At 42.5% G+C, this 16206-nt stretch overlaps 1 protein-coding gene across 1 annotated transcript; it reads left to right on the forward strand.

Moving 5' to 3' along the window:
- Positions 1-7636: 7636 nt before the first annotated feature.
- Positions 7637-10768, forward strand: RAG1 (recombination activating 1). The gene has a single exon (XM_042907087.1). The coding sequence runs from the start codon at positions 7637-7639 to the stop codon at positions 10766-10768; it is 3132 nt and encodes a 1043-aa protein (XP_042763021.1).
- Positions 10769-16206: the final 5438 nt, after the last annotated feature.

The following is a 16206-nucleotide window of genomic DNA, read 5'->3' on the forward strand; positions in this document are numbered from 1 at the left end:
AAAAAGGGACAAGAATTCATGGCTGAGCTCGTTTCTCCTGATGATCCAATAGAGGTCTTAATTCTCGGCAGAGGACCAGGTGACCGTGATGTATTTTCAACATGGATGGGAGAAAGGCCCCAGGTGTCATGGGGAAGAACAAGGAAATACTGGAAATCCTGCCCTTGAAGAATCCGATATGTATAAATCCAGACTTTTATTTAAAAAAAATTAGAAGAGTATATCTTCATATGCACCCAATACTATATTTTGCCTCATTTAAAATTCATTATAGTACTGTTACTTATTTGTAAATCTTATGTGGGTTTTTTTTTCTATTTTAAAGGTAACATAACTGATAAGATTAGACAATACAAAACTCTACGGTAAATATGGTAAAAGAAAAAAAAAAGATAAAGCTCTCTGATGGCTAACTGGTCTGACTTTCATGCCCCTGTCCCCTATGGCCTGCTGCATATTCTTTGACGAGTCTCTGTGAACACCTAACTTCCCTAAGAAAAATTGGAAAGGATTCCATTTATGAATTTTGAGCTTAGATGAATTTTCCGACTCTGGTTTGGGCTTGAAGCGTGACCAACTGACCCTGTTTGCCTCAGGCTTTCAGGTCTAAACTCAGGAAAGTTCCAGGCAAGTGGGATGGTTGGTCACTTCAGTTTCACTTAACCTCTAAGCGAGTCTTTAGAACTGAAGCCCGATCCTTGGAAGCTGGGACTCGCTGCTTTGTTCTAAATCTGTGAGATATTTCCCGTTCGCTTCAAGGCGAAGCAAGAACATCTGGCTCTCTCTCCTTGAGACATGAGTCCATGAAGACAAGGGTTTGGGAGCATGGGAGGATGGATGGGAAAAGCATCTTCTCCCCTATCAGTTATGTTGTGCCTCCTCTCTTCCTGACCCAACTGAATAAAGAGGACTTCAAAGCCATAAAGCCCACACACCCTGGAGGCCCTACTTCCTGCTGAGTTGAACAGTTGAACATGGACACGGAACTTCTCAGCTCCCACCTGCCCAGTCTCACAGAGTCATATGAATCTCAGGCGATGAGTCCATCCCCTTGGGCACAAACACACTGAAGTGCCTAGAAGCCACAGGCCATCCCTCCCAATAATATTACAATGGCTTCTGCTCTGTCTTTAGCTTAGTGAGCAGAAGCTGTGTCCCCGGGACTGTTGTGCAGTTAGATAGACCCGAGTGCAAAATAGTGGGGATCTAAGAGGAGTGTCTTAGGAGGACAGCATAGCACAGAAAAATCCGCGCACCTGCCTCTCTGACAGTTTTTGCTAAGAATCAGATGAAAACAGGGGCACCTGGGGGGCTCAGTCAGTTAAGCGTCCGACTTTGGCTCAGGTCATGATCTTGCCATTCTGGAGTTCGAGCCCTGCGTCCGGCTCTGTACCGACAGCTCAGAGCCTGGATCCTGTTTCAGGTTCTGTGTCTCCCTCTCTCTCTGCCCCTCTCCCAATCGCACTCACTCTCTCTCCCTCTCCCTCTCTCAAAAATAAACAAACATTAAAAAAAAAAACCACGAATCAAATGAAAACAAGACAACCCCTCACATGTTAGCTGGACAGAGGGGGTACTTTGGGAATAAAGCTGGCCTACGAACTATGAATGGTATTTGAAACAGATGGTGCCAGGGATTCATCCTCACACTATTACAAAGCGCCTTTCAATAGTCTTTCACAGTGGAGTGGAGTGGAGTAGAGTGGTTAAGGGGCCCACGTTCACTAGTTAGGGCTGTGTGATCTTGCACAAGTTCTCCATTGCTCTAAACTTCTGTTGCTTCTCTTTAGAGATAAGAATGTCCAACGTAGGAGATTGCTGGGACAGTTAAATAATAGGTAAAGCACTTACAAACCTGGCCTACTGCTTGGGGCTAAAATGATCCATCCTACTTGTAGATGAGGGGATTATGGCTCCCAAAGTTTAAGTAATGTATCAAAGACCTGAGGCAAGATTCAAATCTAGGTCTGTTGACTTCAAAACACTGATAGTCAAGTTTAAACTCAGTGTTGGTGCTAGGAGCACAATGTTCTCTGACTGAGAATTGACCAGGTACGAGGCTTATGGGATGGTTTGGATACTATTTTAAAATAACAACAAGAAATTTTCACCAAGCTAGTATTTGATGAGTATCTACTGAGGGCAGACACTGTCCCAAGTATTTTCCTGTCCTAACTTTCACTGTATAACCTCACTGACTCTGAGGTATATGCTATTAGTATTGGATGAGATAACTGAGGCACAGAGCCCTAGAATCTTGGTAGAAGCCAGAGCTTATGTTGACAAGTTCATTTCCAACCCAAACAGTCTTGGGGAGTGAACTGGCAGCTCTGGCAATGTTCCAGCACACACCCGTGACACCTGGGTCCCCCAGCTAAGCTTCCTGAAGGGCCAGGTGCCAGCTGGAGCTGGGGGCTCCTGGCCTGTGATTGGCCGCCATCATGTGTGGTTAGCTGTCCGTGGTGGGGGAGGCTGGGAAGGACAGTGGAGGCTGATAAATAATGCAGCAGTCTGTTCTGAGGGACGAGAAGGCAAAGAGGAGGAGGAGAACACACTTTGCCTTCTCTTTGGCATCAAGTGATATCAGACGAATTACAGACATCCCAACAATTTGGCCAGGCAGCCTGCTGAGCAAGGTAACACTCATGATTTTCATGCCTTGAGCCACAACATTTATTACATTTTTTTAATGTTTCTAATCAGAAGGACTTAGGCTTTTCTTCCTTGCAGGGATTGAGGGGAGGGATCAAGGGAAGCTGACAACAATTTGATTTTTCTTTCTAACGTATAAAAATTGGAAAGGAATAAGAAGCCGAGTTTAGGAAGACACTATAGGTTCATAGAGAAGGCACAGATATCCAAATTACTGTAAATGAATATTGTGGGCAGAGAGAGGCTTTAAGGAGCGCTTCTTGAATGAATGAGTAAATAAATCAGCAGAAGGAAAGCTATGACTCTTGGAAAGGAATACTGTGCTTGTCTAGGCGTGATCATCAGCAAACGGATTCCAGAGTGGGAGGAAATGTGTAGTTTCCCAGGTATTTCCAGGTATTGCCAGGAATTTCCTGAACTAGATTGGATGAAGTAGCAGTCCAGTTTTTCTCAAAGTGTGACCCATGGACTCCTCACAGCAGGATCACCGAAATGCTTAACAAATGCATTTTCTGGACTCCATCCCAGATAAACTGAATCAGAATCTCTGGAACCTGATGATCTGCATAAAATTTTAAAAGCAAGCTCCCCAGTGATTCTAATACCCAATAATCTTGGGAATTGCCACTGTAGAGACCCTACACAGAGGTTATGTTCTTGAACCAGGATTGCTGACCAGGGGGTTGTGACAGTGCCCTTCTCCTTCTGAAGTGGTTCAAGCAGGCAGTTGCCTGGAAGAAGGGCAAGAATCTTCGGGTCATGTCGTGGATGCCTAAGACTTATAAAAAGGCTGTGGACGTTGTCAACTTTTTGATGATGGTGTTTGGCAAAAAGCAGGAAATAGTATTTGTGGAGTGAACGAACGGATGAATGAGTGGGGTGGGTGTGACAATGAGGGGTCACACTTGGGCACGCAGTGGTCACTTGGACATTGTGTAGAGACTAAGTTGAAGATGGGAAGAGGGAAGACTGTGAGTCAAGTGCTAGGATGTAGGTGTGTGCAGGGGAGGGGTTGGGTGGGGAGTCGGGGGCGGGGCTGCTGCTGTGACCCAGCCTCCTGAAGTCACTAATCACACACTCACCAAACCGTAGCTTCTGCCCTGGTTTGTCAAAATGAATCTGTGCCCTGTGTTGACAAAGCCCCCACAGCTGTGATGGCAGGTGATGGCAACACTGAGGTGGGAACGGGGCTGGGCCACCAACAGTCACTTTGCCTTTTAGATTCTAAGGTTGGTCTGCCGCTGAGACCTTTTTTTAGAAGAGAGGAGATCAAGCGTTTGCAAGATTCCTGAGTGTCAAACAATGACTACACGATAACTCGTTCATCATGCTAACTTCATGCTGTCTATAGGTCCATATTTTAGCTCCCTTTCTATATGTTTACCAGAAAAAAAAAAAAAAAAAAAAAAAAAGGAAAGGATGCTGGTCAGATTTGAGGCTTAGCCAGGTCTTAAAATTCGGTGAGGAGAGGGGAGAATTTAGGAAGAAATAAAAATGACTATGGGTACATATGAATCTAGTCATTAAAACATTTTTCCCTAAAGTGAACTGATCACAAAATTAAAAAAATAATACACGTCTGTTGTGAAAAACTAAAATGGTGTAAGAATGAATAAAATAGAAAATTAAAGATACCTTCTCACCAGTGTCATTCCATTTTTAGAGTAGATGTTGTTAAGATTTTAGTGCATGTCCTCCCAGAATGTTTGCACTTCCAGGCCTGAGCAAATGTGCCTACATGGAATCTTACTATACTTGTTCTTGTTGTCCGTTCTCTGCTTTGTTGTGTGGGTATCCTTCTGTATCGTTGAGGCATATAGAAATCACACATATGCACTAATGCATATGGAAATGTTAGACGTCTGTGTTGTTTTCCATTGTATATCTGGACCATAGTTTACTTAATAATGCCCTAGGGGTGATTATTTATGCTGCTGCCTCTTTTTTAAGGTAACAATTTTTTTAAACAAATCTCTTTCTGTCGCTCTGTCTTTCTCCATGTAATATTCACTGTGGGAACAACCTGTGGAATGTTTATTCCCACACAAGGAATAGCCTGTGGGAATATATCTATAGAATAACTTCCTAAAAGCAAATTTATTGCACCAAAGATAAAATGTATTTAAACTTTTTTTTTCTTTTGAGAGAGAGAGGATACAAGTGAGCGAGGGGCAGAGAGATAAGGCGGGGGTGGGGGGGGAGCGTGGCTCATCCAGGGCTCACGCTCACCCTAAGTTGGGCTCGTGCTCACCCAATGTGGAACTCAAACTCACAGACTGTGAGATGGTGACCTGAGCTGAAGTCAAATGCTTAACAACTGAGTCACCCAGGAGGCCACTATATTTAAACTTTTAAAAAACATTGCTAAATTGTCCACTAGAGGTATTATACCAATTTATACTTCTCCAAAGAATGTATGAAGATATTTGCATTTCCCCACACCTTCATTAATGCTGAGTAATGATAGTTTTAATCTTTGCTAACCATATAGATAAAAAAAAAAAAAAACACCTCATTAGGTCTAGTTATTAAAAGTTCTATCTTCTTGTAAAAGTAATAAATGTTTATTTCAGAAAGTAGAGATCATAGGCAAGCATGAAAAATATAAAACATCTACAGCTCCCACAGATCGCCACGATTAGCAGCTTGATGTATATTCCCTCAAAACAAAGAGCATAACACATCCCTTCCACCCTCTTCTTGCTTTTTGTTTGGATAAAGTTTTAGCAGTTGAGGTGAAAGACAAAATAGCAAATACATTTGATTCGAATGTCAATGGCTAATAATTGGTTGGGATAGTACTCTTTCTCTGGGAGTATTTAAAGGAGTGTATTTTGGCAGATCACATTTCCAGCCAGTGGGTGTCAGGAGAGGAGTGGGCAGGGAGGGGAGATAGTTCTAAGGATCCTTCCAACAAGCCTTGTGGTTGACTTCCTCATTGTGGAAGCTCATTATTTAGCTCCAGAGATGGTGATGCAGTTGTTTTTTTTTTAAAATTTTTTAATGTTTTTATTTATTTTTGAGACAGAGAGAGAGAGAGCATGAGCAGGGGAGGGGCAGAGAGAGAGGGAGACACAGAATCTAAAGCAGGCTCCAGGCTCTGAGCTGTCAGCACAGAGCCTGACGCGGGGCTCAAACTCACGGACTGTAAGATCATGACCTGAGCCGAAGTCAGACGCTTAACTGACTGAGCCACCCAGGCACCCCCCCCCCCCTTTTTTAAATAACACCTCAAAATAGTATCTTGGAAATCCAGACAACAAGCATGTTAGAAAAAGACTGGGTAGGAAAAGGCTAATGGAATGAAAAGGCATTTGGGAAAGAGTTCCAGCCAATGGGACAGGGGAGACCTGGAAGGCCTTCACACCTGACATAGGACAGAATTTAGAAACATAACTGAACCATAAGCAATGTTGAGGTGTTTGTTGGGCTGCAGTTGAGATACTTCTGAGGTTAATGAGACTTTTGAGATGGTTGAAATTGTACAGATCTCACACAGTCCTGTGTTCATATCTCACACAGTCCTGCAATTTCACAGGATTTCCTTTTTGACCATGTTGTCATGAAAAACATCAATCCCTGAATCCTAGTGCATGCCAGATGGAATAAACTTCAGTAGTTTAAAGGGATGACTCAAGAAGAAACTTTGTTAGCAGCAGTTAGGATTAGCACTTGTCCCTCCTTCCCCACAGATCCCACCCCGGCTCTTTCCTCTGAGGATTAGTCTCCATGAACACATGATTATATAAAAATATCATCAATTTTGTTAGCTAATTAACTGAGAAGTCGGGGGGGGCGGGGAATGTGTTGCTTGATATAATTGATGGGTCAAGAGTGTTAAGCTAGGCAAATTTGGGAGAGAGATGATAGGTTGAAATATAGTTGCTATTTTTCCAGTGATGTGTACCAAGGAATTTTGAGAATAGTAGGCTGTTTGGATCTGGAGAGGACTCAAATGACATTTTCAGGTTTTTTTCTACAGCATGATTGGTGTCTACACTGACACCGATCGGTAGGGTTTCCTGGCATATGCAATTGCTAATATTTTTTTATCAGAAGAAAAATCTTATTCCCACCTCTTCTTATTACAAACCATAAAACTAATGTCCATTGTCCACTAATGACTTCCAGGATGGCCTATGTGATTTTTATCTGAAACTACTTGAATTTTTCATCTTAAAAGCCCTTTGAAATGTTTGTATGTGCACCCTACGGTTTGTTGCAGGTTTAAAGTTCTGTGGTTTTTTGTTTCTAATAGAGACACAGCCCTTATAATTTACAGCAGTGTTCACTAATTAAAATTGTAAGCATAATTACTATCCATGATACTTATTATTAGCTAGCATTCATAAAGCTTCAAAATTCACTTCATTCTTTCAAGTAGTGAGTAATTAGTTTCTTTGGGTTTGTAGCTTTATCATCCCTTTATGGCCTGTTTGGAAGAAATAAACAACCAACCTCCTGGGAGACTGCTTTAAAAAGCTGGAAATATATCGTCCAGCTAGAGCAATGAGGCTAATACAATGCAGAAAATATGACTTTTCCGTGGTTTCACTAGCCAGTTTTTCCTTATATTTCTTCAGCAAATAACTATTCAACCCTACTAGGAATTGTACTAGGAAGTGTACTAGGAATGTTGGAGAGACAGAAATGACTTACTCAGAGATTCTGTCCTCAAAGACCTTAAGGTTTTGGTGGAAAGAGGTAAGAGTGTACATATCTATGTAACACAAACCATGGTGGCTCACGGTGGTGTAAACGACCACGTGCACTGTCAAGGCAGGGAATGACTGTCCTCTGCTGTATGCTCAGCACCTAACATAGTGTATTAAAATGGGACGTTTGAGAAGTAACTTTTTGCATCAGTGAATGAATGAACAATTGAATGTATTCATTCCTATTTCTTCCAAGATGCATCAGTGGGATATTGAATTTTTTGTCTTAATCTGACTTATTTCCATTGTTCTCAGGTAACTCAGCCATCATGGCTGTCTCTTTGCCACCTGCCCTGGGACTCAGTTCCGCCCCAGATGAAATTCAGCACCCGCATATGAAATTTTCAGAATGGAAATTTAAGCTCTTCAGGGTGAGATCTTTTGAAAAGGCACCTGAAGAAGCTCAAATAGAAAAGAAAATTTCCTCCGAGGGGAAACCCTCTCTGGAGCAATCTCCAGTAGTCCTGGACGAGGCTGATGGTCAGAAGCCAGCCCTGAGTCAACCGGCATTAAAAGCTCACCCTATGTTTTCAAAGAAGTCCCATGATGATGGGAAAGCAGGAGACAAAGCAATCCACCAAGCCAACCTTCGCCATCTCTGCCGTATCTGTGGAAATTCTTTTAAAACTGATGGGTACAATAGGAGCTATCCAGTCCATGGGCCAGTGGATGGTAAAACCCAAGTCCTTTTACGAAAGAAGGAAAAGAGAGCCACTTCCTGGCCAGACCTCATTGCCAAGGTTTTCCGGATTGATGTGAAAGCAGACGTTGACTCGATCCACCCCACTGAATTCTGCCACAGCTGCTGGAACATCATGTACAGGAAGTTTAGCAGTGCCCCGTGTGAAGTTAACTTCCCAAGGAATGCACCCATGGAGTGGCATCCCCACACGCCATCCTGTGACATCTGCCACGCTGCCCGCCGGGGACTCAAAAGGAAGAGTCATCAGCCAAACGTGCAGCTCAGCAAAAAACTCAAAACCGTGGTTGACCGAGCGAGAAGAGCCCGTCGGCACAAGAAAAGAGCCCAGGCAAGGATCAGCAGCAAGGAAGTGATGAAGAAGATCTCCAAGTGCAGTGACATTCATCTTAGTACCAAGCTTCTTGCGGTGGACTTCCCGGCACACTTTGTGAAATCTATCTCCTGCCAGATTTGTGAACACATCCTGGCTGACCCTGTGGAGACCAGCTGTAAGCACGTATTTTGCAGGATTTGCATTCTCAGGTGCCTCAAAGTCATGGGCAGCTATTGTCCCTGTTGCCAATATCCCTGCTTCCCTACCGACCTGGAGAGTCCAGTGAAGTCCTTTGTGAGCATCTTGAACTCCCTGATGGTGAGATGTCCAGCAAAAGAGTGCAATGAGGAGGTCAGCTTGGAAAAATATAACCACCATGTCTCAAGCCACAAGGAGTCAAAAGAGACTTTTGTGCATATTAATAAAGGGGGTCGGCCCCGCCAGCATCTCCTGTCCTTGACGCGAAGGGCTCAGAAGCATCGCCTGAGGGAGCTCAAGCTGCAAGTGAAGGCTTTCGCCGACAAGGAAGAAGGTGGAGATGTGAAGTCTGTGTGTCTGACCTTGTTCCTGCTGGCACTGAGGGCGAGGAATGAGCACAGACAAGCCGACGAGCTGGAGGCCATCATGCAGGGACGGGGTTCTGGCCTGCAGCCAGCTGTGTGCTTGGCCATCCGTGTCAACACCTTCCTCAGCTGCAGTCAGTACCACAAGATGTACAGGACTGTGAAAGCCATCACGGGGAGGCAGATTTTTCAGCCTTTGCACGCCCTTCGGAATGCTGAGAAGGTCCTTCTGCCAGGCTACTACCCCTTTGAGTGGCAGCCACCTCTGAAGAACGTGTCTTCCAGCACTGACGTCGGCATTATTGACGGCCTGTCTGGACTGTCCTCCTCTGTGGACGATTACCCGGTGGACACCATTGCCAAGCGGTTCCGCTACGACTCGGCTTTGGTGTCTGCTTTGATGGACATGGAAGAAGACATCCTGGAAGGCATGAGAGCCCAAGACTTGGATGACTACCTGAATGGCCCCTTCACCGTCGTGGTGAAGGAGTCTTGTGACGGCATGGGAGATGTGAGTGAGAAGCATGGGAGCGGGCCAGCAGTTCCAGAAAAGGCGGTTCGCTTTTCGTTCACAGTCATGAAGATTTCCGTAGCGCACGGCTCAGAAAACGTGAAGGTATTTGAGGAGGTCAAACCTAACTCTGAACTGTGTTGCAAGCCCTTGTGCCTCATGCTGGCAGACGAGTCTGACCACGAGACGCTGACGGCCATCTTGAGCCCTCTCATCGCCGAGAGGGAGGCCATGAAGGCCAGCAACTTAGTGCTGGAGATGGGAGGCATCCTTCGGACTTTCAAGTTCATCTTCAGGGGCACTGGGTACGATGAGAAGCTTGTCCGGGAAGTTGAAGGCCTCGAGGCTTCTGGCTCAGTCTACATTTGTACCCTTTGTGATGCCACCCGCCTGGAGGCCTCTCAAAATCTTGTCTTCCACTCCATAACCAGAAGCCACTCTGAGAACCTGGAGCGCTACGAGGTCTGGCGTTCCAACCCGTACCACGAGTCTGTGGAAGAACTGCGGGATCGCGTGAAAGGAGTCTCATCGAAACCTTTCATTGAGACCGTCCCTTCCATAGATGCACTCCACTGTGACATTGGCAATGCGGCTGAGTTCTACAAGATTTTCCAGCTAGAGATAGGGGAGGTGTACAAGAATCCCAATGCCTCCAAAGAGGAGAGGAAAAGGTGGCAGGCTACGCTGGACAAGCATCTCCGGAAGAAGATGAACCTGAAGCCAATCATGAGGATGAACGGCAACTTTGCCAGGAGGCTCATGACCAAAGAAACAGTTGAAGCAGTCTGTGAATTAATCCCCTCCGAGGAGAGGCACGAAGCTCTCAGGGAGCTGATGGACCTTTACCTGAAGATGAAACCCGTGTGGCGATCGTCATGTCCTGCTAAAGAGTGCCCAGAATCCCTCTGCCAGTATAGTTTCAATTCACAGCGTTTTGCTGAGCTCCTCTCTACCAAGTTCAAGTATAGATATGAGGGCAAAATCACCAATTACTTTCACAAAACCCTGGCGCACGTGCCTGAAATTATTGAGAGAGACGGCTCCATTGGGGCATGGGCAAGCGAGGGAAATGAATCTGGCAACAAACTGTTCAGGCGCTTCCGAAAAATGAATGCCAGACAGTCCAAGTGCTACGAGATGGAAGATGTCTTGAAACATCACTGGTTGTATACCTCCAAATATCTGCAGAAGTTTATGAACGCTCATAACGCGTATAGAAACTCTGGGTTTACCTTAAACTCGCAGTCAGGCGTGGGGGACCCAATAGGCCTAGAGGACTCTCTGGAAACTCAAGATTCGATGGATTTTTAAGCAGGGCAGCCGCCTTTGTGTTGGTTTTGCAAATAAGTTTTCTTCTGGGTTGCACTGAGACCTTCTCCTGGCACCCTTCACTTCTGTGTGTGGGGCTTCACCACCCGAGCAGTGGTAGATCGGAGAGGCCAGAGGTGCCGAATCCATGTCAGCAATGGATAACTGATGAGCTGAGTGCTTGAGCTGTTTAGGGAGTTCAGGAAAGCAACAGGAGAAATCAGTTATTTGGAAGCTCAATAACTCAGAACAGGAGTAACTGCAGGGGCCCAGAGATGAACAAAGATGTGCGTGTGTGACTGAGTGCCGTGGAAAATCAAAGATAAGGTTGTCAAAGAAATAGCCAGGGAAGTCAGGAAAGGGATTTGTCTTGTGGTTTGCATTCCCCACCCCCTCAATGTATTATTCTTTGTATTGAGATATAAGTGTGTGTTTTTTTAAATACCATTTCTGTAGAATTCTTTATTTTATAAATTTCACAGATCTTGGCTTATTCCACAGGATTCAAAAATCTTTCAAAGCTTTTCAGATTTCTCTGATAATAACATCTTACACTTGTATGGCATGGTGACCTTTACAAAGTGCTCAGTGCATTTTCTCATTTGGTATTCTTATGCAGAAATACCCTAGAAATATCCAGAAAATTTTTGGAAAATCAGCCTTCTTCTGAGTCTCAATGATGTCAATGTCGAGTGACCTTAAGGGGCTTAGGGGGTCATCTGCCACCATGAATTTTTCAATAATAAAGTTGAAAGAATAAAACTGTTAGCTACAGTTAGTCATGAAATCTTCTGATAATACATTTTTCTTATCTATCAGTAGCCAAATATGATTTTTATTTTTACTTTTTAATTTCAATAGAGTCTCCAATGCTTTTCTATATAATCTTGAAGCCTTTTAAAATCTGGGTTGACTTACTGTATAAAAACAGATTTAATGTTTTACTGAAAAATTTCTGCCAGATTTTCTCCATGTGAAACCGGGGTCAATTTTACTAAATCCAGATTTCATGGAGTCTTTCCCTCTGCAATATGTTACTCTTTCTATTAAGACCAGTTTACTTTTTTATTATTTATTTTTGTTTTTATTTTTTGAGAGACAGCACAAACAGTGGAGTGGCAGAGAGAGAGAGAGAGAGAGAGAGAGAGAGAGAAAGAGAGAGAGACCCAAGCAAGCTTCACGCCCAGTGCAGAGCCTGACATGAGGCTTGATCTTGCCACTGGGAGATCATAACCTGAGCCAAAATCAAGAGTTTGGCTTGGGTGACTGAGCCACCCAGATACCCCAAGATCAGTTTACTTTTAGTGTATTCAGATTTTCATAGCAGGATACCTTTGTACTTTTCACACCTGCTCTGTTTAGATGAATCCTGCTCGTAGTAAAGAGGAAGAGTTAACATTTGTAGAGTGAGTTTTGGGGTTTTTTTTGTGGGGTTTTTTGGCCACTTTTGAATATTTTCACATTCATTTTTCCTCACAACAACCTGTGTGGGTGGATATTGTTATTATTCCCATTTGATGGAGGGTTAAACGATCTGCCTGAAGTTACTGTGATAGTAAATATCTGATCTGGAATTTGAACTCAGGCATTTTGTTTCCAAATTCCATGTTCCTTCCACCACAAAAATTAACCACCATCTTTTTTTTCTTTTTATAAGGCGGTATCATTGTTTAGGATCCAGAACTAATCACACTACAGTTTATAATTCTTGGGAGCAGAGATGAGTGGGTTTTACAAGTCATTATTGTGCTTTGAGCTCTTTGATAGAAGGGAATGCTAATGCCCCAAGAGGCCCCCAAATCTCTGGTGGCTCCTGTTATTTGGAAACTATTGTCTTCATCCTTAGGAATTTGAGAATTGCCAATTGCTGGCAATTTAGAGCAGGCATGGGATTTTATATGCTAGTGAGTCATAATGATATGTTAGTGTTAATTAGGTTTTTTCCCTTTCTTTGATTTTATTGGCCATAATTGCCACTCTTCATACACAGTATATCAAAGAGCTGTGTAATTTAGTTGTCAAACGTGTGTCAGTGACATTATCCTAAATGATGTGCATTTAGTGCTTTTGCAGGGTTTGAGCCCTGAATTTTCCACTAAAAAATACAGCAGTCTTCCTTGCTTTTTATATATAGCATATATATAAATTGCAAAGATATTCGTAATTTAGTTGTCAAAAATATATACAGATTTTAATTGTTTTTGTTTTTCTGGAGAATGTTGAGTTTTGTATTTTGTAAACTAATGGGCTTCTGAGCCACCCCTACCTTTCATCCCATTTAATCCTTACAGCATGTCTCTGCGCTAATAAACAGCTAAATTTATGTAATCATTCATTTCCTGAGGCATGCTGGTGCTGGTTATTTGCAGATTTTTCCCCCCATTTCCACTCTGTTACTTGATTGGTGGCACTGTAAATACTTTCTGATATTAAATTCTCCTTTCTAGCATTGCGGGATCTATTTTGAATGCATGTGACTAACAGCATGATTTATAGCACAACCTTCCCAATAATCTCTTAATCAGATCACATTTTGATAAACCCCAGGAACATCTGGCCGCAGGAGTTTCAATATGTAGAAATGCTGCCTCTGGTTGTTTGAGCCCTCAGTGTTGAGACTGCAATATCGAAGACCTGGTTTTATACTGGAGTTTTATTTTTGACAATGCCCATTGTAAATGCACGCACATTCTCCAGGGAAATTCACCACACTGAACAGAGCATTTTGTATTTTTTTTTTTTTTTTGGAGTGTAGACTGAGACTTCAGAAGTGCAACGCATTTTTCTCCAGTGAAACCTGATTCTACAAGTTTTCCTGCCAGAGGTGCACTGCAGGGACCAGTGGTAATGGCTGATGTAAACTGATGAGTGGTTGGGGTGAGGTCAAAAAGTGCTCTGGGATTAATAAACACGCACTGAGAAGCAAGAGCAGGAGAAAAGATGTGTTTTCCTTCCAGGTGAGCTGGAGTTTAGTTTTGCCTCAATTTGTTTTCACAATATAGAGACGAAGATAAAGATTTTGTTGGTTGAGTATGTAGGTCTCGCATTACATCAAACAGAATTCAAATTCCGGGGACTAGTAGGGTTTGTAAGCCAGTGGTGTTTGAGAGGAACAAATCACCATTTGGATGCAAATGATTTTTCACTGCAGATGTGTATGTGTCTTCAGTCGTAGACTGGGAGATGGTCTGTTCTTTCATTGTTAAGAAGTAAGGGTGTTTTAAGTAAGTTTACTTTCATTGTTTTAGGTAAGGGTGGATATTTTGTTCTATTTCATTTTTTCTCTTTAACTATAGTAATCTACATAAATATACCTCAGAAATCATTTTTGGTAAGATTTTTGTAAGAACGGCACTTCACTTTATTTTCTTGACAAATAATCATAAAGTCTGCTTAATGGCTTCCAAGAGCTTTCCTTTTTGTGTTTTAGGGAAAGTTCAGGTGCCAGGATGCAATGGAATTTTATCTGATGCAGCTTACCTATGTTTCCCTATCAAATGTTTTCAAATTAAACAAACTATGTATTGCAATACTTACTTTTGGATTTTAATATTTTTACTCCTTATTAATATGAATATTGTTTTTGTGAACAATTTTATGTTTAAGTATTTGAAATAAAGTTTAAAATTTGAAAACAGAGTGTATTGTGATTTATATTCAAATAATAATATTGAGGGCGACATTTGAAACAATGAAGTAACACATTTTTTCTTGAGGAAAATACAAAATAAATTTGGTGAACTTTAGAATAAAGGGCAACAGAGTAGAGATAACGAGTATGATTTATCCTAATATAGGCTGAGACCATTTGTTTCTAGATATTTGAAGTGAATAGTAAGCCTTTTGAAAATATAGAATTTGAAAATCAGTGTTTTGGCTCTTTTTGAGAATCAAATAAAATATGGGCCTGTTTCTCAGAAAATTCACATTTTCATACCCTGAAAACTTTGGTCAGAGTGGTCGACTTGTCCAGAGCCACACAGGTAATGGCAGGAATGAGCTAGATCCCGAGTTCTTTTGTCCAGTGTTTTTTCTAATGGTGATATTGATGGTGATGATGATGATGATGATGATGATGATGATGATGATACAAACATCAACAACGTCTGCCACTTAGCAAACAGGTGTGGTAAGCAATGGCACATGGTTTTCTCATTGGATTCTTTCAGAGCGGGTACTGTTACCTCCATGTTGCACATGAAGTCACTGAAGCTTAGCTCAGCCAGAAAAGGGCAGGCCTGCAGCTCCACAATTTCCCCTCCAGCTCTGTGCAGCTTCCCTGTACACTACTCAGTCATCTCTTCATCATCCATGGATTTTCAAGCATCTCAGCACATCTTTGCTAGAGACCTCTGAGCTCCCTTCTGCTTAGAACAGAGATTCAGCCTGTCTGCTTCTGTGCAACCGTACCAGCTTTTTAAAAAAATATTTTTAAGGGTATTTATTTATTTTAGAGAGAAAGGGAGAATGAGTGGGGGAGAGGCAGAGAGAGAGAGAAAGAATCCCAAGCAGGCTCTGCACTGTCAGCATAGAGCCCAGTGCAGGGCTCAGCCTCACAAACCATAAGATTATGACCTGAGCTGAAATCAAGAGTTGGACCATTAGCCAACTGATTCACCTAGGTGCCCTGTACCAGTTTTTAAAATATTGAAATCTGTTTGTACTTGTAGGCAAACAGCCTGTGTCCCCAAGGCCCTAGTAGTCTTCCAACTCTGGCAGCCCTGTCTCATCCTCAAGGAACCCAGATCCAGCAAGTAACGGGTTAATACTAGCACATCAGGGGGCCTTAAGAACTGCCTCAGCGCCATTTTCTTCCATTGATTTTTTTAAAACTGTGCTATCCTTGCTTTGCTTTGTTTTTCCAGTTTTGTTGAAATATAATTGACAAAATTGTATATCAAGTGTACAACATAATAGTTTAATACACATTGCAAAATATTTACCATAATCAAACTAATTAATGCATCTATCATTTCACATTGTTACCTTTTATTGTGGTGTGGGGAGGGTGCTTAAGATCTACTCTCGGAAATTTCAAGTGTACAATACGGTATCATTAACTGTCGTCACCATGCTGTTCACTAGATCTTCAGGACTTACTCATCACAAAACTAAAAGTTTGGACCTTCTGACCAAGTATTTGAATATTACTCCTGCCTTTGAGAATGAAGCATCTCCTTACCCCTTAAGGCCCGGCTAAGTTCTATATTGTTCCTGATAGCCTTTCTAACTACTTCAGCCTATATTTTAAAGAAATACGTATAGGATACCTTCTATGCACATGCAGTGTGTGCCTGGCACTGGAGATACAGTGATGAACAGCGCAGTTTTTGCTCACAAAAAGCTAGGTGGAAGCAGACATGAAGACAACAGTAAGCCTAATAAATGCATCACCGCACACTCTAGTAGATGTTATGAAGAAAAAGCACTAAGTTCAGTTT

Source organism: Panthera leo, chromosome D1 (assembly GCF_018350215.1).
Source record: "Panthera leo isolate Ple1 chromosome D1, P.leo_Ple1_pat1.1, whole genome shotgun sequence".
NCBI lineage: Eukaryota > Metazoa > Chordata > Mammalia > Carnivora > Felidae > Panthera > Panthera leo.

What these genes read in the sequence shown, in the direction of transcription:
- RAG1 (XM_042907087.1), top strand. Translation starts at nt 7,637, where the DNA reads ATGGCTGTCTCTTTGCCACCTGCCCTGGGACTCAGTTCCGCCCCAGAT.